This window comes from Panthera uncia (assembly GCF_023721935.1).
Source record: "Panthera uncia isolate 11264 chromosome A1 unlocalized genomic scaffold, Puncia_PCG_1.0 HiC_scaffold_16, whole genome shotgun sequence".
NCBI classification, from domain to species: Eukaryota; Metazoa; Chordata; class Mammalia; order Carnivora; family Felidae; genus Panthera; species Panthera uncia.
The window spans coordinates 5,745,559-5,768,730 of NW_026057576.1; the positions used below are offsets into that span (position 1 = coordinate 5,745,559).

The following is a 23,172-nucleotide window of genomic DNA, read 5'->3' on the forward strand; positions in this document are numbered from 1 at the left end:
GTACAGGGACACCTGGGTGGCTCAGTTGGTTAAGGGTCCAACTTCAGCGCAGGTCATGCATGATCTTGCAGTTTTCACGGGTCTGAGCCCCGCATCGGGGTTTGTGCTGACAGCTCAGAGCCTGGAGGCTGCTTCAGATTCTGTGTCTCCCTCTTTTTCTGTCCCTCCCCACTCGTGCTCTGTGTCTCTCTCTCTCAAAAATAAACATTAAAAAAAATTTTTTTTAAAGATTTTACCAGTACAATAATTATTCTAACACATATTTTAGGGACACCAAAGCTCTGGGTTAGGGATACAGGAGAGCTTCAAATAATAACTTTCTATTAGCATTTCAAATTTACCCATAAATTTCTGATAATTGTCTGCATAGGTCTATTAAAATATTGACAAATAAATGTATATTTAACTTTCTTGTATATAACATGTATAATTAGCAAGCATATAAACAGATATAGATATTTAACTTTGCAACCATACTTTGCCAGATTAAATTTACCATTTCTACATATTTTTTTAAGTAGGTTTCACACCCAGTGCAGAGCCCAACATAGGGCTTGAACTCACAACCCCGAGATCAAGACCTGAGCTCAGACTACTAGTCAGACTCTTAAATGACTGAGCCACACTGGTGCCCCTACATTTTTTTAAGTGTGGAAGCATAAATCCTCAAAGTCTATTAGTTATGAAAATATGAGTTAGTAATCTAAATAACTCAGCTTTTTTACAAAGCACAGGAATAAAAATTGAAATCCTAGTTTTAACTGCATTAAGCATATTATTAGAGAACGTCCGTGCATATGTGTGTACGTACTATAATTTATATAATATATACATCTATGTATAATATCTCCAAAGCAATCATGTCATTCCTTCTCTTTTTTTAACGGGTGTAAGTAATGTCTTCAAATGCTATACAATATAGAATAGTTTTGAGCTAAGCGTGTTGTGCTTAAAACCTTTCAGTAAGGAAATATTTACATTTACTAGTTCTTTCTTTCCTGAAGTTGTGAAAAGGCCCACTTTGAGATTTTTGTGATTCTGAAATGACCCAGTCAGCATGTATAATAAGCAATGATTTACACCCACAAAATAATGTGGAATAGTAGGATGCACCTTCTCATGAGCTGCTGCACAGACTAGCCACACAGGGGAGATAATGGGACAGGCTCCTTAAATCAACAGTAGGCATTTAAATTTGAGACTGAATGTTGTATCACCAGCTATACAACTAAGTGATAACAGCACGATCATTTGAAGACAACTGAAGTCAGAAGGGTGTAGCATTTGAGAGTTGTGTGTTTTACAGCTGAATCACAGGTCATGATTAGGTGGGTCTATGTTGCCCTTGGTTCACTGTCCAGATACAAACTTCTATTTGTGGGTAGACCGTGTCTATATCGCCGTCTTCGTCCGGGGTTTTTAGTATACAGAGTGTAAGGAAAACTTACACATTAACGCACTACTGCAGGGTGCAATCACAGGGCAGGAAGAATGAGAGGAAAAAGAAAAGTGAGACAAGAAACCAGGAAGCAAAGAGAGAGTGGAATGTTACTGACCAGTCATAGCTTTGCAAGAAAATGTACCTAGGTGGGCCCCAGTCACAAGGGCCCCAACTCTCCTCGGACTACTCTGTCACCATTCCATGCCTTCTTTCTCTGCCATTTACCCTACAGTCACACTGAGCAGCGCTCCCCAGATGGCCCTTGGACACAGGCAAGTCTTGGTCTAGCGCTCTCCCACCTGCCGTGCCTTCATTCTGAACCTCCCACGCCCTTGAAACTTTCATCTGCTCTACTCAGCTTTCAGGTCTCGGTTTGTTTACATCGTTCTTCCCCACAACAGCCTCAATGTCAGGTTGGATGGGGCTCCTATAGAAACACACAGCGTCCTACACTTAACCTGCCTTAGTGACCTCTGGCTATTACGTTACCTTGACTGTCTTCCTTCACAGACCGCAGGTAAGTCGAGGGCAGGAAACAGGCCTTGTGCCCTACTATACCCCACGGTCTTAGCACAGTGTCTGGCATTACACAGGTGCCAAAGAGATACTTGTGCAAGCAACAGTCAAAGCCAAATGTTATATTTTAGCAGATGGAATAACGGGCGGACTTACTGTCAAAGTATTAAGGATAAGAAATGTGCAAAACATTCCTAGTCCAAAACAGGTGTTTTGAAGGATGTCCTGAAGGGACAAACCGAAGGGTTCTCGAAAGACAGTGATTGGGAAGAATGGTATGTAAGAGTAATAACTTACACAGAACTTCCAATGTCATTTTGGCCAAAATAGTCTTACCACTAATGGGAGCCATGTAGACTAAAATGAAATATGGACCTCCCTTCAAACTTCAGGTTAGTAAACAGAAATGAGCCTCCTAAATTCAAGAGATATATGATGCTAACCCCCCTCACCTCATAAAAAACGAAAAATCTAGAGGCAATACAGTCATCACAAATTATTTTACCTGCATGAATTTGGTTTCAGATCCAGTGTAAACAACTATGCCAAGGATCCACTGGGTATTTTTAAGTTGTGTACCTCTTAGCAAGACCTGATCAGGCCCTACTGCAACAGGGCTAAAAATAAAGAGCATGTATACATTACCAAAAAGTTTTTTTTTTTCTTTTCACAAAGTGAAGCAAGCCTAGGCTTTCATCTTATACATATTTCTTTTTTGTCAAGTTCAACTTTGGGGGGAAATAGCAACAAAAACAAATGTGTCTTCATACAAGGAGCATGGGAAAAAAATGGTTTTATCATCCATTTCTCACTAACCTAAAGGTAAGTTGATTAAAAGTTCTAGAGAAATAATACCTCTCATACCTAGGGTGACTATGAAACTTAATGTCAAGGAAGACTGGGCAGAGGAATAAATACTTGTGTATTACCAATTTGGTTTTCTATAGAAAAGATTACATGTGGTCATTCAGAGCACACAAAGCAACCTTGGTTTGCCATATTTCCCTGTCCTCCTCCCCTCTGGCACTGGGCTGACTCACTCACTATATAAAAAAATGCTTCCCGGGCACCTGGGTGACTCAGTCAGTTGAGCATCAGGCTTAGGCTCAGGACATGATCTCACGGTTCCTGAGTTTGAGCCCCACGTTGGATTCTGTGCTGACAGCTCAGAGCCTGGAGCCTGCTTCGGATTCTGTGTCTCCCTCTCTCTGTCCCTCCCTGACTTGTGTTTGTTCGTTCTCTCTCTCTCTCTCTCTCTCTCTCTCTCTGTCAAAAATAAATAAACATGAAAAACAATGCTTCCATAAAAGTCTTAAGTGGAAGCTAAGCAGAAGTGGAGCAGAAATTAGGGAAAATCCTTCATCATTATCAAACTTCTCTTCTTGGATGACTTTCGAAACTTTGTTCTTCCCGCTAACATAGCCCAAGGGATGTGCCAAGTACTTCTACGCAAAGGGAACTTAGACCTGACTTCTCTAGCCCATTTACAGGTATACCAATTTTAAAAATGCCATATAGGGGTGCCTGGGTGGCTCAGTCGGTTGAGCAACCGACTTCGGCTCAGGTCATGATCTCACGGTTTGTGAGTTCAAGCCCTGCGTCAGGCTCTGTGCTGATGGCTCAGAGCCTGGAGCCTGCTTTGGATTCTGTGTCTCTCTCTCTGTCCCTCTCCCACTCATGCTCTGTCTCTGTGTCAGAAATAAATAAACGTTAAAAAAATTTTTTTAAATGCCATACATTTTCCTCCCATATTTAAGAACCTTTTTAAAGGTATATTGATGCCTCCGGTATTTCAAAATCAAGTAAAAAAATGAAAAAACTATTAAACTGAGAGAACAAAAATGGTCATATTTTATGTTCCATTTAAAAAAAATGTTCAATAAGAGAAAAACGATACCTTTTCCCATTTAGATACAAGGTTCCAATGAAGGTATTGAAATGACGATTAGGTCCTTCACATTCTATTTTTCCAGAGAGGCTTGACAATTGTTCTGTTTGCATTTCAGCTGTTTCTAACAAAGCCTGTAAAATAAAGTCAAAGTAAAATTAATATAAAACTTTAATGGCAAAGTTCAGTGTCCTAGTAGTTAACAAAATTATGAAAATGAGGGTCCAAAATGTATTGCACTTACCAGACAACAAATAAGGTATGTCAAACTTTAACATAAAGTTTGTTAGAAAATTTTGCCGTATGAGTATTTTGCAAATATTTTTAATAAGGTTCAAAGAGGTAGTAGGAAAGTCAAATTTTCATCATCTCTCCATGAAAATAACATTTTTGAAAGTGTAGTGACTTTAACCAAACATCATGGCATGTTTGATACATTTATAGCTGTAGCTGATGAGGCTGATATCTGGACCACACTTAGAGTAGCAAGGATCTAGAATAATGGCTCCAAACTTTTACATACATCAGATGCACCTGCAAGTCTTGTTGAAACACAGATTGCTGAGATTCACCCCCAGGGGTTTTTGTTTGTTTGTTTGTTTGTTTGTTTTTATTCAGTAGGTCTGAGGTGGAGAGTAGGATTTGCATTTCCCAAAGGACGCTGATGATGCTGGTCTAGAGAGCATGCCCAGAGAAACACCGATCTAGAGAATGTCTCATTGCAATAAGCAGACCTCAACTTCACAGAGAGGAAAAGAAGATCATCTTCAGGAGAACAAGAATCAAATTGCCATCTGTCTTTTTTTAACAGCAATACGAGACACAGGAAGAAAGTGAATTTTTCTTTTTAATTATCTAAATAAAAGACCTTTAAATTAAGAATGTTATATCTTTCCAAATATCAAACAAATGTGAAAGTTTAACGCAAATATTCTCGGGCACGCAAATGTCTTAGAAGTTTGGACGCTCAGAAACCTACATCGAAACAGTTTGGGATGCACTTCTGTTAAAGAAAAAGATGCCTTAACAAAAATATGAGAGCAAGTTACCAACTGGGAGAAGGCTTTGATGACACGTATAACTGACAAAGAATTGGTATAAAAAATATGGGGGAACCCAAGTGGCTCAGTCAGTGGAGCATCCAACTTTAGCTCAGGTCATGATCTCACAGTTCCTGAGTTCAAGCCCCACATCGGACTCGCTGTCAGTGCAGAGGCTGCTTCAGATCCTCTCTCTCCCTCTCTCTGCTCCTCCCCTGCTCATGCTCTCTCTCAAAAATAAATAAAACATTTAAAAAAGTTTAAATATGTAAAGAAGTCCTATAAACCAATAAAAAGTACAAATATCCCAATAGAAAGATGAATAAACAACATGAACAAATATTTCTCAGAAAAAGAAAATATGTATTACCAATAAGCTCAAAAGCAGATGCTCAAGAATGATAGATTAATGAATTTAAAAAGAAAAAGTAGGGGTGCCTGGATGGCTCAGTCGGTTAAGTGTCTGACTTCGGCTCATGTCATGATCTCACGGTTCGTGGGTTCAAGCCCCGCATCAGGCTCTGTGCTGACAGCTCAGAGCCTGGAGCCTGCTCCGGATTCTGTGTCTCCCTCTCCTCTCTCTCTCTCTCTGCCCTTCCCCCATTCATACTCGGTCTCTTTCTCTCAAAAATAAACAAACATTAAAAGACATTAAAAAGAAAAAAAATTGTAGCAATTGAGGCTGAGAAAATTAGTAAAAAGTTTAATATGCATTCTAGAAAAATAAAATTCTTAGCAAAACTTTGCAAGGTTGGTAGTTATTTACCAGAATGAAATGCAACTACCCACACTTAACTATAAAATGTTAAAGCAACTACCCACACTTAACTATAAAATGTTAAAGCATTTCCATGTTAGTCAGGAACAAGAAGAGACTGGGTTCTAGCAGAGTTTCTGGGTATTGCCATAAGATGGGGGGGTGGGACGGTAAGAAATTAGGTATGATTATTGGAAAGTAAACAAAAATAACCCAATTTCTAAAGAAAGGATTTATCACCCACAAAATCCTATCTGCTTGACCTAAAAATTGTAGAAATGTGTAGGAATACTTAGTAAGGTGTTTGGATTTAAGATAAATAAACAAAAATAACTGTAGATAGATAGATATAGATATAGATATAGATATATAGATAGATAGATATATGTAATTAAGCCCTTACCCATAGAGGGCAACTGTCTAGTAAAGCCTCTCTAGGCAACTCTATAAAGGTTTTTGCGTGAACATAGGTTTCTACCTCTCTGGAATAGTGCAATTACTGGGTCATATAATAGTTGTGTGTTCAATTTTATACCAAACTGCCAAAATGTTTTCCCAAGTGGCTGTGCCATTTTATATTCCCGCCTGCAAAATGTATGAATAATCCAATTTCTCCACATTCTCACCTGCGTTTGGTGTTGGAACTATTTTAAATTTTGACCATTCTGATAGGTGTGTGGTGATACTTCGACTCTGATTTTAATTTGCATTTCCCTAATGGTTAATGATGTAGAAAATGTCTTCATGTGCTTTATTTTCCATTTTTTTATCCTGTTCTATGAAATGTCTCTGTCTCTTTTGCCCATTTTCTAAGTGAATTGGTTTGGAGGTTTTGTTTGCTCGTTTTTGTCTGTCTGTTTTGTTTTGCTTATGTAGTTTTGAGAGTTCTTTGTATTTCCAGATACCAGTCCTTTGTCAGACATGTGGTTTGCAAATATTTTCTCCTAGTTTCCAGCTTGTCTCTTCATCTTCAAAAGCAAAAGCTGTTCATTTTGATGAGGTCCAATTTATCAATTTTTCCTTTTATGGATCACATTTTTTGCATCGATTCTGAGAAATCTTGGCCTACTACAGATCCTAAAGATTTTTTTTTCCAATTCTTTCCCCTAAAAGTTGTATCATTTAAGTCATGATAAATTATTAATTAATTTTTGTATAAAGTGTGATTTAGGTCAAGGGTTTATTTGAGGTTATTGTTTTGTTTTGTTTTGCCTGTGAATGTACAAGTGCTCCAGAACCATTTGTTGAAAATGTTACCTTTTCTCCAAAGAATTGCTTTTGCACCTTTGACAGAATCGTTTGGGAATATTTGTATGGATCTATTTCTGGGTTTTCTATTCTGTTGCACTGAGCTATGTGTCTATCCCTTTACCAAAACTACACACTCTTGATTACTGTCGTAGAATGTCTTGAAATCTTATTCCTTCCATTTTATGCTGCTTTCTCGAAATTGTTTTAGTTATTATAGTTCATTTGCCTTTCTGTAAATATTTCAGGATAACCTCATCCATATCTACAAAAGAGCTTGCTGGGATTTTCCTACGAGTTCCATTAAATTGGTATGTCAATTTGGGGAGAATTAGTATCCCTTACTGTGTTGAGCCGTCCAATCCATGAACATTGTTTATCTCTCCATTTACCTAGATCTTCTTTAATTTCTTTCATCAACATTGTAATGAAATTTTCAGCATACAGATCCTGTCTATATTGTTAGATTTATACCTAATTCACATTTTGAGTGCTTATAAATGGTATTGTATTTTTAAATTTCAGGGTCCACAGGTTTATTGCCACTATACAGAAATGAAAGTGTTTTGTGTTTATCTGGTATCCTGCATCCTTGCCAAAAACACATTATTTCATTTTATTTTAGATTCCTTGGAAATCTAGGTAGACAACTTTTTTATGTAGACAACTATGTCAAAATCAAATACAGTCTTATTACTTCCCTTCCAAAATGTATGCCTCTTTACTGCACTTTCTACTGCTTCCAGTGCTACGTGAGTAAGAGTAATGTCAGCAGAAAACCTTGCCTTGTTCCCATCTGGGATGGGGGGTGGGGGGGATGCATTTAGTCTTTTACCACTTACATTTCATTGCATATATTTTAATAGTAGCTCTAAGTTTTTGTAGATGTTCTGTACCATGTTGAGAATGTTCCCCTCTATTCCTACATTTCTCTAATTTTTCTCATTGACATTCAATTTTGTCAGATGCTTTTCCTGCATTTATTGATATTACCATGTGATTTTTCTTCTTTAGCCTAAAATGGTGGATTACATGGATGGATTTCCAATTATTAAATGCACCTTGAATATGTGGAATAAACCTTTATATTTCTTTTCCTATATTTCTGAATTCTATTTACTAGTACATTTAAAGAATTTTGGTGTCTGTACCCTTGAGGGATATTGAAACATTTTTTTTTTTCCACTGTCTTTGTCTGGTTTGGGTATCAGGGTAATAATAACAGCTTCACAAAATGAATTGGGAAGTGTTTCCTCCTTTTCTGTTTTCTGGAGGAGACTATACATAATTGATGTTCATTTTTCATTGCATGTTTGTTAGGATATTCCACTGAAACCACCAGGGCCTTGAGATTTCTTTTGGGGGCATTTTTAAATTATGAATTCAATTTCCTTAGAAGTTATCAGGCTATTCAATTTATCTTTTTAAGTGTTTGTAGGTTTTTCTGTTATGTTTGCCACAATTTCTAGCTTTATTCTCCCATGGGTGGAGAACACGTTCTCCGTGGCTTCAATTTTTTTCATTTTTATGAGGTTTGTTTGATGACACAGGTATTCTGTATCTTGGTGTACGTTCTTTGAGCACCAAAAAGAGTATGTCTTTCTTTTGTTGGGTATTGTTGAATGCTGTATAAATATCAAATAGATCCTGTTGGTTGATGGCATTTAGCTCTGTATCTTTGCGAATTCTCTGTCTGGTTGTTCTGTCAATTGATGAGACGGGGTTGCTGAAGTCTCCTACTAAAAATGTGGATATGCATATTTATCCTTTAAGTTCTAGCAATTTTAGCTTCACATATTTGCAGCTCTGTATTTTGATGCATACACATTAACACTGCTATGTCTTATTGGTGGATCGACTCTCTTGTCATTACATAATAAAAAATGTTCCCTTCTATCTCTGGCAGTTTCATTTGCTCTGATGTCTACTTGATATGCTATTAATAAAGCCACTCCTGACTTATTTTATCTTTACATGACATATCCTTTTCTATCTTTTACTTTTAACCTGCCTATACGATTATAATTAAAGTGAGTTTTGTATAGAAAACTTATATCATCCAGCATATGCTTGGATCATGTTTTTAATCCATTAGATAATATTCTAATCCAATATTTCAGGGCACTTAATATAATTATTGATTTTGTTCTTTTTCTGATTTTGCTTTATTGTTTTTTCTTTCTCCTGCTTTCCTTTGGGTTACTTGAACATTTTTTTAGAATTTCATTTTGATTTGATTGTTTTTTAGTATATTCCTCAGTGTATAACTATTGTAGTGGTTATTCCAGGCATTACATTATTTATGTATAACTTCTCACAGTTTGTGTCATCTTACAAGTTTAAACAAAATATAGAAGCCTTGCTTCCTTTTATGTCTCTTTACCCTCCTCTGTTACATACCTTATAGATTTTCTTTCATACATTTACAACCACATCAGATAACTTTATAATTTTTGTTTCAACCATCAAACATAATTTAGAGAAGCGTATTGTATTTGGCCTTATTTTTGCTTATCATATTCTTTATTCCTTGTTTCTTATGTTCCTTTTTTATGGTTTCCTTCCTTCCTTTAGCCATTCTTTACAGTACGTCTTGTGGCAACAAACTCTGTTATTTTTTTCCTTCAGTCGGGAATGTTTTAATTCTCTCTTCATTCCTGAAAAATATTTTTGCTCTATACATGATTCTGGACTGACAGTTCTTCCCTATCAGCATTTTTTAAATGTTATGCCACTTCCTTCTGACCTCCATGGGTCTTTTTAAAATTTTTTTAATGTTTATTTTAGAGAGACAGAGACAGAGACAGAGCATGAGTGGGGGAGGGGCAGAAAGAGAGAGGGAGACACAGAATCGGAAGCAGGCTCCAGGCTCTGAGCTGTCAGCATAGAGCCCAACGCGGGGCTCGAACTCACGGACCGTGAGATCACGACCTGAGCCAAAGTCAGATGCCTAACCGACTGGGCCACCCAGGCTCCCCTGACCTCCATGGGTCTTAATAAGAGATCTGCTTTTATACAAATGGTCTTTCCCCTATAGGGAGTATCTTTTTTCTCTCAACTACTTTAAAATATTTTTTGTTTTCAGAAGTTTGATTATAATGTGTCTTTGTATGGATTTCTTTGGGTTTATCCTTTTTGGTTCACTCAGCTTCTTAAATTTATAGTTTGTTTACGTTTTTTTTGGCAAATTTGTGAAGTTTTAGCCACTGTTTCTTCTGATAGTTTTTCAGCTCCACCCTCTTTTCCTCTTCCAGTAGCTCATGTCACGAATGTGAGCTCTTCGGTTATATTCCCACAGGTCTCTGAGGCTCTGTTCATTTTTTTTCTGAGCCTATTATCTCTGTTATTCAAGCTGGGCAATTTCTATTGCTTTATCTTTCAGTTCATGGATTCTTTCCTCTGTCCCTTCTATTCTGCTGTTGAGTTCATCACTTGAGAGTTTTTAATGCCTTAAGTACTTTTTGTACTTTTCAGTTCTAAAATTTCCATTGGGTCATCTATTTCTTTGCTGAGATTTTGTCTCTTCGCTGAGACTTTTTATATGTTCCTATTTGTTTCAGGAATGTTTGTAGTTGCTCATTGGAGTTTTTTTTTTTTCCCAATGGATCCTTTAAAATCGCTTCCAGATAATTCTAACATCTCGTTATCTTGGTGTTGGCATTGGCTGTCGTCTTTTCAATGAGTTTGAGATCCTCCTGGTTTTTGGCATAATAAGTGACTTTTTATTGGAATCTGGACATTTGGGGTATTATAAGATCTGGATATCATTTAAGCTTTCTGTGTTAGGTGGCTTCCTTTGACACCACTCTGACAGAGGAAGCAGGTGTTGCCTCATTACTGCAAGATGGGGGTAGAAGGACAAGTTGCACACTTGGCCTCTGTTGACAGCCAAATGGGGAGGCCCCTTGTTACAGCTGGACAGGAGTGGGAGTTCTGGCTGCCCTGTCGCTTCCATCATTGAAGAGATTGGAACACCTTATTACTGATGTCCATGTCGTCTCCACTGACACTGTGGAAAGAGGAGAGGGCCTTACTGCCACCCTTATTACAAAAGCAAAGTCTTAGCTTCCTACTTGGTTTCTCTGACATCATCTTTGTGGTGGAGTTGGGTGCCTCATTTCAGGTAACGGTGGAAGTCAAGGCTCTACATTCAACCTTTGCTGGCAGAGGTGGGAATGGGACCATATTTTCACTCCGTGTCTGGCTGGGGTAGAGAGGCCGTTGTCAAAGTTTCTGTCTTACTCTCTGCCCTTTTCCCAGTCCTTTGACTAGAGAAAGGAGGCTTTTGTTGGACCATCCTTTTTTGGGTCTGTGTCCATTGGTTTTTCTGGGTTTTTGGTTTCTTCAGTCCCAAACCTGGTATATACAAGGCAAAAGGAAAACCCAGGGAACTCACCACCATGTTGTTCCATGGGTTCTAAGGTCCCACAATCTACCTTCTTCTGTCACTCTTTCAATGTTTTTCAATAACACTTTCAATGTCTCCTTATAATTGTTTTCTACATAATGTCCAAACTTTTTAGTTGTACTTAGCAGGAAAATAGAAGAAAACATGTCTACTTCATTTCTCCTGAAACCGAAGTCTATAATTGCATTTTTAAAATTCAAGAAGGTACCACCAAACTATCACAACAATTAGTACTGGGGATAAAGGTGGGATTTAGAAGATAGAGAAGGCTTAATAGACTGCCTAGGTTTCTGTACTGTTTGTATTATTTTTACAAAGATGATGTATTACTTTAATAAATCCTAAATACGTATTTTTCACTTTCAATCACACTAAAGTTTGCAAAAAAGATTAGCAGACATGTAAATATTCAAATGTCAAATCAGGGGCTTCCTTTCTGAAGCCAAGTGATAAAGCAAAGACTCAATTATTTTATTTATTTATTTTTTTTATTTTTTAAGAGGAAGAGAGAGAGCACATGAACAGGGGAGAAGGATACGGAATCTTAAGTAGGCTCCACACTCCTCACAGATCCCGACACGGGGCTCAATCCTACAACCCTGGGATCATGACCTGGGCCAAAACCAAGAGTTGGACACTCAACTGACTGAGCCACTCAGGCACCCAAGACGCAATGATCTTAAAGATCAATGTCTTTTTTCCATTAATAGGAAGTTAATTGGAAAACTATCTCCTTCCATTCATAATCACAAGTTACTCTGAAATTCAAATGATAGTTTAAAAAGCAGTGTTATATAAGATCACTCAGAGCTCATTTAGATTAATAATGATGATATTTATCATGAAGATAGTTATATTACCAAAGCACTAACAAAAATATCCTCAAAACAGCATGCTCAAAGGTATGTTATCCTTTATGACCTGAATTTTATAGGACACTTTTTCTTACCTAGTTCCTACTTGTTTTTTTTAAAGTACCCTGTAAATAACTGCTGAGGACTCATTACATCTACACCAGAGTAGTGAGATACTTTTCTTCATGAAAAATAAATAATTGGCACCTGACAAAACTTGACATTGTGAGCTTAAGCATAAAATCAGGATTTAAAAAGGTGTCTTTACCTGCCGTATTTTTAGGTTTGTCTCCCCATCCAGATTAGATGTTGCAACATAACATGTTGCCTCAGGTTCACTAAGGAAAATAAAGCAAATAACATTGAATGAATATCTGTCAAAAAAACTAATTTCCCAATAATATGAACAATGAAATGGGACCTACATCAACAGCTCTGTTTCTTCAAAACCGAAAAGACCACAGTTACTTTTCCGGGAGATATTAACAGTCTGATACCACCAGCCTAAAATTCACCCTATAGTAGAGAACTTTCTACCCTTCAAAAGCTGTGTGATTACTCTTTAATCTCAAAAAGAGTAATGGCTGACGGTGAACAGGATATGTTATATAGGCCAGGACAGACCAGCATCACAACTAGGTCAAACTTAAAATTCTGTTCTTTTCTAAAATGTGTCCGTGGTAGTTCCCAAGAGCTCAGGCTCTATGGCCTTTATAATGAGGGTAAATCTTTAGGATAACTCTGGACAGAGCTGAAATCCTCAAACACTACATTTGGGCTTCTCCATTTCTATCTAACCTCACCAGTGAAGAAATTAACACCGAATTAACAAACACTTGTCTTGCCAGATTTTACTCCATGTCAAATGCAACTCACTCATGAAAATTAATTATTTGGGGAGGCGGGGAGTGCCACAAAGAATAACAAAAATTGTCATTAAAGTCTTGATTTCAGTCTTATCTCTTTTGACTTATCTCATTCACAGCAGTATCAAGTTTAAAATAAAACAATCTATCAATTTTACCAGCCAAGACCATATACCCCAAAATAAAAACAGATCTTCATTAAGGATGTCAGTGATATAACAAAGTAAGAACTTCCAAAAACTTTCTCCTCTATGGAACAATGAGATAACTGACAAAAATTACCAGAATCAAGTTTTTCACAACTCTGAAAATTAACTAAAGATTTAAATCAATCCAGGGAGATTTTATTCAAGAAAAAAAAAAATCCAAATCTTGTTGTTGTTTTTAAAGAGAGCTTTGTAATATTTTAACTTCCTCCTGCTTTGGGCTAAGTAGCAGCTTCAAAAAATAACAGTCCACATATCTAGTACTGAGGGAGCATAAAAGAGAATGACCTCTTTCAAAGCCTTATTCCCAAAAAGTTATTATTTCACCTGTCTGATGGTCTCTGGAAGGTCCCACCTGAAGGGCTTGTTTTTATCTGACTTAACCCAGAGCTTACCCAGTGCTCAAATCTAGGTAGACAGTGGTGGGTGTAGGAGAAACATTCGTTGAGAACATTTACAGGAAAGTATTTTAATGTTGCAGCTATCTGAGGTGATGTATAAGTTAGGGAAAACAACAGACTAACCAAAAAGCCTAAAAGAAAAACTTTCTTTTTAAATTTTTATTTATTTTTGAGAGAGAGAGAGAGAGAGCATGAGCAGGGGAGGGGCAGAGAGAGAGGGAGACACAGAATCCAAAGCAGCCTCCAGGCTCTGAGCTGTCAGCACAGAGCCCGACGTGAGGCTCAAACTCACGCCCAGGTGCCCCCTAAAAGAAACACTTCTAATGAAAAGCAACAAAAAGAAATCCTGGGGAGGAGAGAGAATTTGATGGCCAGAGATGCCACATTATATTACTTAAAATGTTCAATTTTCAACAAAAAAACATGAAACATGAAAACCATGAGCAGCAAATAAGTATGAACCATATACAGATTAAAAATCAATAGGAAGTCTTCCTGAACAAATCCAGACATTGAACTTACCAGACAGGTGTAAATCAGCTATACTAAATATGTTCAAATAGCTGAAGTAAACTATGTCAAAAGAAATAACATATTAGAACGTGTCCCCTCAAATAGGGAATATCAATAAAGAATAGAAATTAGAAAAAAGAAAGCAAATAGAAATTCTGGGGTTGAAAAGTATGATAACTGAAACGAAAAATCCACTGCTCAGATTTGAGCAGACTCAAACTGGAAGATAGGTCAACTGAGATAACTCAGGCTAAGTAATAAAAATTTAAAAGAATAAAGAAAAAAAAAAAAACAGAGCCTCAGAGACCTGTGGGACACAAACAAACATAGCAACATACATATAATGGGAGTCCCAAAAGAATTCAGAAAGGGGCAGAAAAAATATTTAAAGAAATGATACCCCAAACTTCCTAAATTTGATGAAAAGCATTAATCTACACATCCAAGAAGCTCAACAAAATAAGCCTCCAAGTAAAATATTCTCAAAGAAACCACACCTAGACAAATCCTAATCAAACTTGAAAATTAAAGCCAAAGAGAAAATCTTGAGAGCAACAAGAGAAAAGCTACTCACCACTTTGAAGAGATGATAAAAAAGACTATCAAATCTTTCTCAGCAGAAACCTTGGAGGATAGAAGGTACTAGGATGACATATTCAAAGCACTGGAAAAAAAATTATCAACCAAGAATGCCATATCCAACGAAACCACCTTTCAAAAAATGAAGAACTAATACATTCCCAGATAAATAAAAACAAAGACATTGTTGACAGCAGGCTTACCCTATAATAAATACTGAAGGGGTTTCTTCAGACTAAAATGAAAGGTCAAAAGGCAGTATCTCAATCCACATGGAGAAAAAAAGAGTACCATTAAAAGTACCACGTAGGTAAACATAAAAGACACATATGGCATATATATATATTAAATATATATATATAATATATATATACACAGTATATATATATGACATATATATACTATATAAGTAAATATAAAAGATAGATATATATACTTATATATGTATATATGTGTATATATATATATATGTATAAATTTTTTGCTTGTAACTTTTTCCTCCTTATTTAAAAGTCAACTGATTTCCTAATAAGAAAAAAAAAAAACTGTTGTGGTTACCCTTTAGAAGCAGGATCAGCCAGCCACCCACCCAAAATTTGGCTTGAGTGTCAAAACTGATGATGCCACAAACACACCAAAAGGGTGGGAAGATTATATACATGATAAGGTTTTCTGGGGAGAAGAGGGCAGACCTTTGAAGCTGATCCAGAAATGCCTTAAGAGAGCAGGTAAAGGAGACAGGCTTAGGGGTGGGGCTTTTTTGGTGGTTAGGGAGGAAGCCCTCACTCAAGCAGAGGCTTACATGATTTGAAACTCCTGCCGGTGCCAAAGGAGGGAGCACACAGGCTTTTCTGTCAGCCAGTCTAGACATGGGGCAGAGGGGGAAGAGGAAAGGAGGCTTAAAAGCTGTCAGCAAAGATCCAAAAATGGAGTCAGACTCCTTATTAAAAAATATATATACATTCCTGTGATAAACCCCATTTGATCATTACATATTACCATCTTTTATACTGTCAGGTTTCAAGATTTTATATTAAAATTAACAGCAAAATGGACTTGTCAGTTTCCTTTCTCATTCTGTATTTGGTAATTTTTATGTGTCAAGTTTATACCAGTTTCAGAAAATTAGAGGATATTCTTGGTATTTCTTTGAGGAGTTTATTAGAAAATTGGTATTTTCTCTACACTGAATGTTTGATAGAATTTGACAGTTACAGTGTCTGGTCTTGATAGTCTCTTTGTGGGAAGTTTATGTGTTTTTTTGGTTTCATTTTGTTTTGGTTTTTCACTACTTATATAATATCCTTAATGATTATAGGACCATTCAGGCTCTATATCTCTTCTAGAATAAGTTTTGGTATATTATATTTTCCTATGGGTTTATGCATTTCACTTAAATGCTAAAACAAGATCATAAAAATTTCATAAGATCCTCTCTTTAATCTCTGGTGCATTTATAATTATATCAAATTTTCAATTTTTAAACAAATACACATATTTGTGCCTTTCCTTTTCTTCCTTGATTAATCTTACCAAACTTTCATTTATTAGTCTTTTTCTAAGAAGCAAGATTTGCCCATTTTGATCTTCTCCACTGTTTTTCTTTCATTAATTTCTACTCTTTTTTTTTTTTTTTTTTAATTTGAGAGAGGTGGGGAGGGACAGAGAGGGAGAGAGAAAGATAATCTTAAGCAGGCTCTATGTTCACTGAGGAGCCCAATGCAGGGCTCGATCCCATGATCCTGGGATCATGACCTGAGTCAAAATCAAGAGTTGGACACTCAATCAACTGAGCCACCCAGGCACCCCATTAATTTCTACTCTTATCTCTATTATTTCCTTATGCTTATGTTTGATTTCTTTGAGTTTATTCTTTTGTACTATAGCTATTTTCTTAGACTGGATTCTTAGCTCTTTTTTTTTTGCATTTATTTCTTTTGTAATGAAAATGTCTATAAATTTAGTTACAACACAGGAGATTTGATGCATTCTCATAAGTACTAAAATCTAAGTATTTTCCAATTTCCATTATGATTGCCTCCTTGACCCATGATTTACAGGTACATTTTATTTCTAACACATAAGGTTCCTAGTTATCTTATTATTGAATTCTAACTTAATAGCATTGTGGTCAGAGCAGGTGGCCTGTGGGATACCAGTCTCTTAAAATCTGTTGATTCTGTCTTATGACAGAATATATTGACATATATTCCTAACTGTGCTTGAAGATTATGTATACATCACTTTTTGGTATAATACACCAAAAAGTTCTGTTCTATACATGCCATTATTTCAAGGTTGTTATTGTGCTTTTCAAGTATTCTACCTCCATATGGACTTTCTTCTCCATTTGATCAGTTCCTGAAAGCAAATATTAAAACATCACAGTATGATGTGGGGTTTGTAAATTTCTTGTAGGTGTATAAGTTTCCTCTTTTCTCCATAAATTAAAACTTTTATTGTGCAATGGCTCTTTTCTTTTGAGGCTTTACCTCAACACGTTTTGCCTTAAAACCTATTTCATCTAATAGTGATACCGTCTCTTCTGGACTTCTTTACTATTTTCTGTGTGTATTTTTTTATCCTTTGATTTTAATCTTTGTGAGCACTTGTGTTTTGTGAATTTCTTATAAACATATAGCTGGACAATTTTATAACCTTCTCTTTTTAACTTCTTAAATCCATTTGCTTTAATTATAATTGATGATATATTTTTCTTTATTCTACTACCTGATTATGTGCATTCTGTTTCTCCCTCTTTTTGCCTCTTTTTTCTATTCTTTTAGTTACCTTTGAGGGCTTTTTCCTTCTGCTCAAATAATCTTTCCCCTTGATATGGCTGGAAGTTATATCCTCTATGTCTAATCTTTTAGATATTAAAGTAAATTTTTACACAAATAATCCAGAATTTAAGGTTTCTAGCCAATTGGTATTTTCATCCTCATTCTGAACAATACAAACACAATTCTGATTATCACACTCACAATGACTCTGATGTTTCCTATTATTTACTTCTAGCTTCAGATCCAGGAAACCCAGTGAATCCAAGGGATGGACTTCCAACAATTCTGAAAACCTGTCAGCCATTATCTTTTGGACTGTTGCCTTTTCTTTTCTCTGTTTTATCTCCTTCTAATTAATTAGAGGTTTTTTTCTTTATTTTCCATGATGACATTAAATTCTCTTCTTAAAATCTTTTCACCCCACAGGCCAGGTGAATTCAGAGATCATATGTGCATGAGTCAGCTTGAATTCTCACAGGGGATGTCTCCCCTCCCCTCTGTGCCAAAGTCAAGGCAAGCACATTTCTCTATTGCCCCCTACAGCATGGCAGGTTTTACTTTTCATTCTACCTAAACTAAGATTGTAATTCTCAACTTTATGCAAGAATCCCCTACCCAGTTCTCCACGTAGGGGTGTCCCCTGGGCTTTATCCCTGTCTCTTGTACTCACTAAGCTTAACAAAATGGAAGCTTGTGGTCTTCGTGGTTTGGCAGAAACCCTTGGGGGAAAAGCCTATATTGGCACACGATTACCTTCCAAGATTCTTAGGAAGATTCTTCCAAGATTCTCAGTTCATTCTTGGCTTCAATCTGGTTTTCTTACTTTTATGCCCAATCAAATAAGCACTGGGGTGTGTGTGTGTGTGTGTGTGTGTGTGTGCGCGCACGAATGCGCAGGTGCATGCATGTGCATGCACATATGTGTGTATCTGAATTGTTTAGCAGGGGTAGGGTGAAAACTTAGAAAATATAATCTATAAAAATGCCAGAAAAAAGTCCAAGAATAATTATTTTTGTCCCCCCCCCCTTTACTTCTCTCCTACTCCAAAAAAAATACTGTTTTCTATATAAGTTCCTACTCCAAAAAAAATACTGTTTTCTATATAAGTAGTACTTTTTTGAGAGAAAGGAAGAGGTAAAGAAAGTCACACAAACAAATAATGTAGAGGTTATAAAAACAAAACACTTTATGGTACATCTCTGGCTCCTATGTCAACCCCATAACCCTAACCAAACCCAAAAGAGAAACACATCAGCAACAGTAAGTTCCTCTGTCCAGTGGGTTAACGCAACCATGACAAAAGAACAAAGTGCATCTGGTAGGAAAAAGAGCTAATGTTGGAATTACTGCTTTTCAAGAAGCTTGGACAATAGCTCTAGAACAAATCTGCTTCTCTTCCCAAGAAATCTCTCTATGCTGCAGTGACGTGTGTCTAGATGGCTAGGAACTTTTTTTTTTTTTTTTTACCTTGAGATGATTATGACTTATCTAGGGAACCAGTTTACCCAACATGTCAAGTGCAGCTGTGTTCATGACTATAGCCACTCTTACCCACAGATGCCCTAGACTATGTTCTCCTTACAGAGAACAAGAAGGAGGAAACCCAGGAGGGACAACACAGAAGCATGAGGAAGGTGGTCAGACGCCACCTGATGGGAAGGAAATGCCCATTGCAGGGAGTCTCTGTGTAAGTTTCCTCTAAAACAGCCAGTGAATAAAGCAATGAAGTTCTACAAAGAGACCAGAGACTGTGTTTTTAAATTTGGGTCTCACATGAACCCACTTAATGGTACCAAAAAAGTCACTTACTCTCTGTGCGAGTCACTTTGTTTATAGAATGGGAACATCTCAGAATTGCCGTAAGATTAAAATAAGACAGGTATAAATTTTTCGAATTTTTGCTGAACGTCTGTAGAATTATAGAAGGGATGGAATTAATCTAACAATTAGGAAAGAAGAAAATATGCCCAGGGAAATTAAAGAAAAAGATAATAAAAGTATAGAATAGCAGTCAGCAAACTATGGCCCACAGGCCTAATGCAAGCCCTGCCTCTTTTTATAAATAAAGTTTTTTTGGAACATGGCCGCACCTATTTGTTTACATGTTGCCTATGGCTATTTCTGATGCCACAACAGAGACTGCATGGCCCCCAAAGCTGAGAATATTTACTCTGAGTCCTTTCACAGTAAAACTTTGCAGGTGCTAGTCTACACTATAAAGAGATGGATGGAGAAAGGGGTGAGTAGGGTAGGCCTTTGTTTTCCTTAAAATTTCTCATTCAGAATAAAAGTTCCTTAAATGCACACCAACGTGACTAACCTGGAAGAAATCAGAACCATGTCTGCAGGAAGGAATTGTCCATTTGAGGCCTTCACAATGTCACCCACCTTGACCTTTTAAACCGGGAAAGAAACAACCGAAGCATAAATTCTAAAAGCACAGATAGAGGCAAAACATGTCAAATATTCTTAAGAAAAATTCTGATACGAAAATCCTGAAGCCATGCTAAGAAACTTCGGCTACATTAGAACAATTTTATTTTTTCAGGGATTCATTCCTCTCAAGTAGTTGCTCTTAACCAGAGTCTCTTTTGCCCTCCCCCTCCACCAGGGAACTTTGGCGATGTCTGGAGACATTTTTGGTTGTCACGATGTTGGGGTTTTAGGGGGTCGTGCTATTGGCATCAAGTGCCCGGAGGCCGGGGATACTGCGAAACATTCGACAATGCACAGGACAGCCCCTACAGCAAATAATTTTCTGGCCCAAAATGTAAGCTCTTCCAAGGCTGAGAAATCCAAACAGGCCTACTGGTACTAGTATTCTTCCCATGATACGCTGTTCATACACCATCACGCTGTAACTGCTTGCCTAATGATGTGTTTTTCTCTGCTGGTCTGTGAACTTTATGTGGAACAGGGAATGAATGAGTGAAGGAATGAATGAACAAATAAATAAATATTTGTTGGCTGAATGTATAAATGAATTCCAACCTGTAAGTAAGAGAGAGATGTAAATACTAGGAACAAGACAGAGGGGAAAACAATATGAGTTCTTGATGCTTTCTTCTTGTGTACTTTTTGTTTGACAAACCCCTTGAGCATTTATTTCCACGGTGCTAAGTATTGAGGACATTAGTCTTAAAAGTGGCAGGCCCTTCCTGGGCAGCTAGAAAAGCAGAGGGGCAGAGGGCAAAATTCTCTCATAAACCAATTTCTAGAACTATGTTGGAAAAAATAATAGTAATGTCTTCTGAAGAGGAAGAGAAAAGGAGACTCTATTTTCCTTTTTATGGCATGATCACACAGATCATGTCTACCTTCACTAATTGGGCAAAGGTTAATTAAATACTTCCATATCAAAGTGAAGAGAGAACGTTAAAAGTTGCATGTGTCTACAAAGGCAGAGAACACGTGCAACAGCAGGGGAGAAAAACAGATTGACAAATAAACATTCACAGCTTACATATTACATAAAAATTCACAATGCAGTGAACAATAAATTTGTAACTTACATAAACGACTAATTTACAATAAGATCTAACAATGGCTAGACTGAGACAAGTTGAAACTTTGTAATTAGATTCCCCCCCCCCCCCCCAAACAACAGTGACCCCGAAAATTACGCATTCATGGAACTGACAGCAGGCAGTCATTCCCCTAAGGGTGGTCATGTCTTACAAGCTCTCTTTCTGTTTTGCCCACAGTACCTCCAAACCAACTCCCTTTTCCTTGTAAGCCCCTGACATTTAGAGTGCTCCATTGGATTGTACAGGTATAAACGGAGTCAGACAGAGAACAATTCCTGGGCCTTGGCTCTAGCTATTTGACCTGCTTTTCCAGTGGAAGGCACTGGGGGTAAATTAAAAGTCAATCATGCAGTCACCTCTGCTCTGAGAGAAGCACCCCGCCCACCCGCTGGAGCCTCACTCCTCTCCTCTTGTCATTCTCCCCTGACATTCTGCCATCAGGAATGGAGTGGATCTGTCAGCGGCTTTGTTCTCTTCGTCTCAATGAGAGGAGCGAAACGCAATCATGACTGTTTTCTCTCTCTTAGGGAAAGAAATACTGATACCTAGAAATCAAAACATTCTTATAATTAGCCTTCAAAGGAATTTTACACTGGTCAGCAATTAATTCCTATTATTTTTAAGTTTATTTATTTTGGGAGACAGAGAGAGACAGCACGCACAGGTGCAAGCCAAGGAGGGGCAGAGAGAGAGAGAGGGAAAGACAGAATCTCAAGCAGGCACCTCACTGTCAGCACAGAGCCTGACCTGGGGTTGGATCTCACGAACCATGAGATCATGACCTGAGCGAAATCAAGAGTCGGATGCTTAACCAACTGAGCCACCCAGGTGCCTCAGCAATTAATTATTGATGAGGACAGAGTCGGTATCTAGCCCCAGTATGCCTTTTATTTATATCCAAAGGAAAATATATTCACGAAAACATCCCCTGAGGTAGTCTCCACATAAAGGCTGCCTTCTACCCTGAGCAACAGTCTGTGAAGCATCATCTTTAGATATTCCAGGAAATGACACAGAAGTAACCCAGAGGCACATTAGGAAGCATGTAGATTGCACCCACTTAGACTTCAGTATATGTGCTGCCGAAGCGAGCACAACACCCACTTAGACTTCAATTCAAATCCTAGTTTCACCACTTGTGGGCTGTGTGACCTTGAGCAAAATATACTTAATTCTCTTTGATCCTCTACTTCCTTCATCATGTTTCATAGATAAAAATCTGTAACTTTAAATATGGTAGGCGCCAGGAACGCCTGTGTGGCTCAGTCAGTTAAGCGTCCGACTTCGGCTCAGGTCATGATCTCACGGTCCGTGAGTTCGAGCCCCGCGTCAGGTTCTGTGCTGACAGCTCAGAGCCTGGAGCCTGCTTCGGATTCTGTGTCTCCCTCTCTCTCTGCCCCTCCCTCACTCATGCTCTGTCTCTCTCTCCTTCAAAAATAAATAAAACATAAAAAATAATAATAATAAATAAATATATATGGTAGGCGCTTCTTACTAAGTTAAAAGTTCAAATACGTTCTTACCTCTTTCCACATAATCACTTTCCATTCATTCTCTCTGAACACTGAAAAACATATAGCTATATATTAACTGTAACAATTATATTAGGTAAAGTCCAAAATAATAAAAGATACTTTTCCAAAAATCTAAATGTGTTTCTTTACAGGGTACTGTCTTTATTAATTTAACCTTGACATAAAGTGGAAAAATATGTAAACCTTGTTCACACACACTGCACCAAAATAGAGCAATATGTATAATATAATGTAACATAAGTATAGACAGATGACAGGTAGAAGCTACGTTAAGTTACTTCCACTCCTGAAAAGTTCACTGCTACATGCTAAAATACTGGCTGATAGCCCAAAAAATAACCTATATTTCTAATCAATTATCAAGATAGCACATATCAAAACTAGGACTGGGAGAGACTATGTAACACCCAGATCTTTTTTTTTTTTTCTTCTAATGTTTATTTTTGAGAGGGAGAGAGAGAGGGAGACACAGACTCTGAAGCAGGTTCCAGGCTCTGAGCTGTCAGCACACAGCCCAACTCGGGGCTCAAACTCCTGAACCGTGAGATCATGACCTGAGTGGAAGTCAGACATTTAACCGACTGAGCCACCCAGGTGCCCCTCCAGATC

At 37.4% G+C, this 23,172-nt stretch overlaps 1 protein-coding gene across 4 annotated transcripts in view; it reads right to left on the bottom strand.

The window, feature by feature from the left end:
- Window positions 1-23,172, bottom strand: part of LOC125933671 (phospholipid-transporting ATPase IB-like) — a 222,555-nt gene that overhangs the window by 160,246 nt on the left and 39,137 nt on the right. For 3 of the 4 annotated variants that reach the window (XM_049646742.1, XM_049646740.1, XM_049646741.1), the window contains exons 6-10: window positions 22,552-22,592; window positions 19,822-19,895; window positions 12,421-12,490; window positions 3,855-3,979; window positions 2,463-2,574 (exon numbers count right to left, since the gene is read on the bottom strand). In XM_049646742.1, coding sequence (XP_049502699.1) covers window positions 2,463-2,574; window positions 3,855-3,979; window positions 12,421-12,490; window positions 19,822-19,895; window positions 22,552-22,592 — 422 coding nt within the window. The remainder of the gene's footprint in view (window positions 1-2,462; window positions 2,575-3,854; window positions 3,980-12,420; window positions 12,491-19,821; window positions 19,896-22,551; window positions 22,593-23,172) is intronic. The other variant, XM_049646743.1, reaches the window with a different exon arrangement.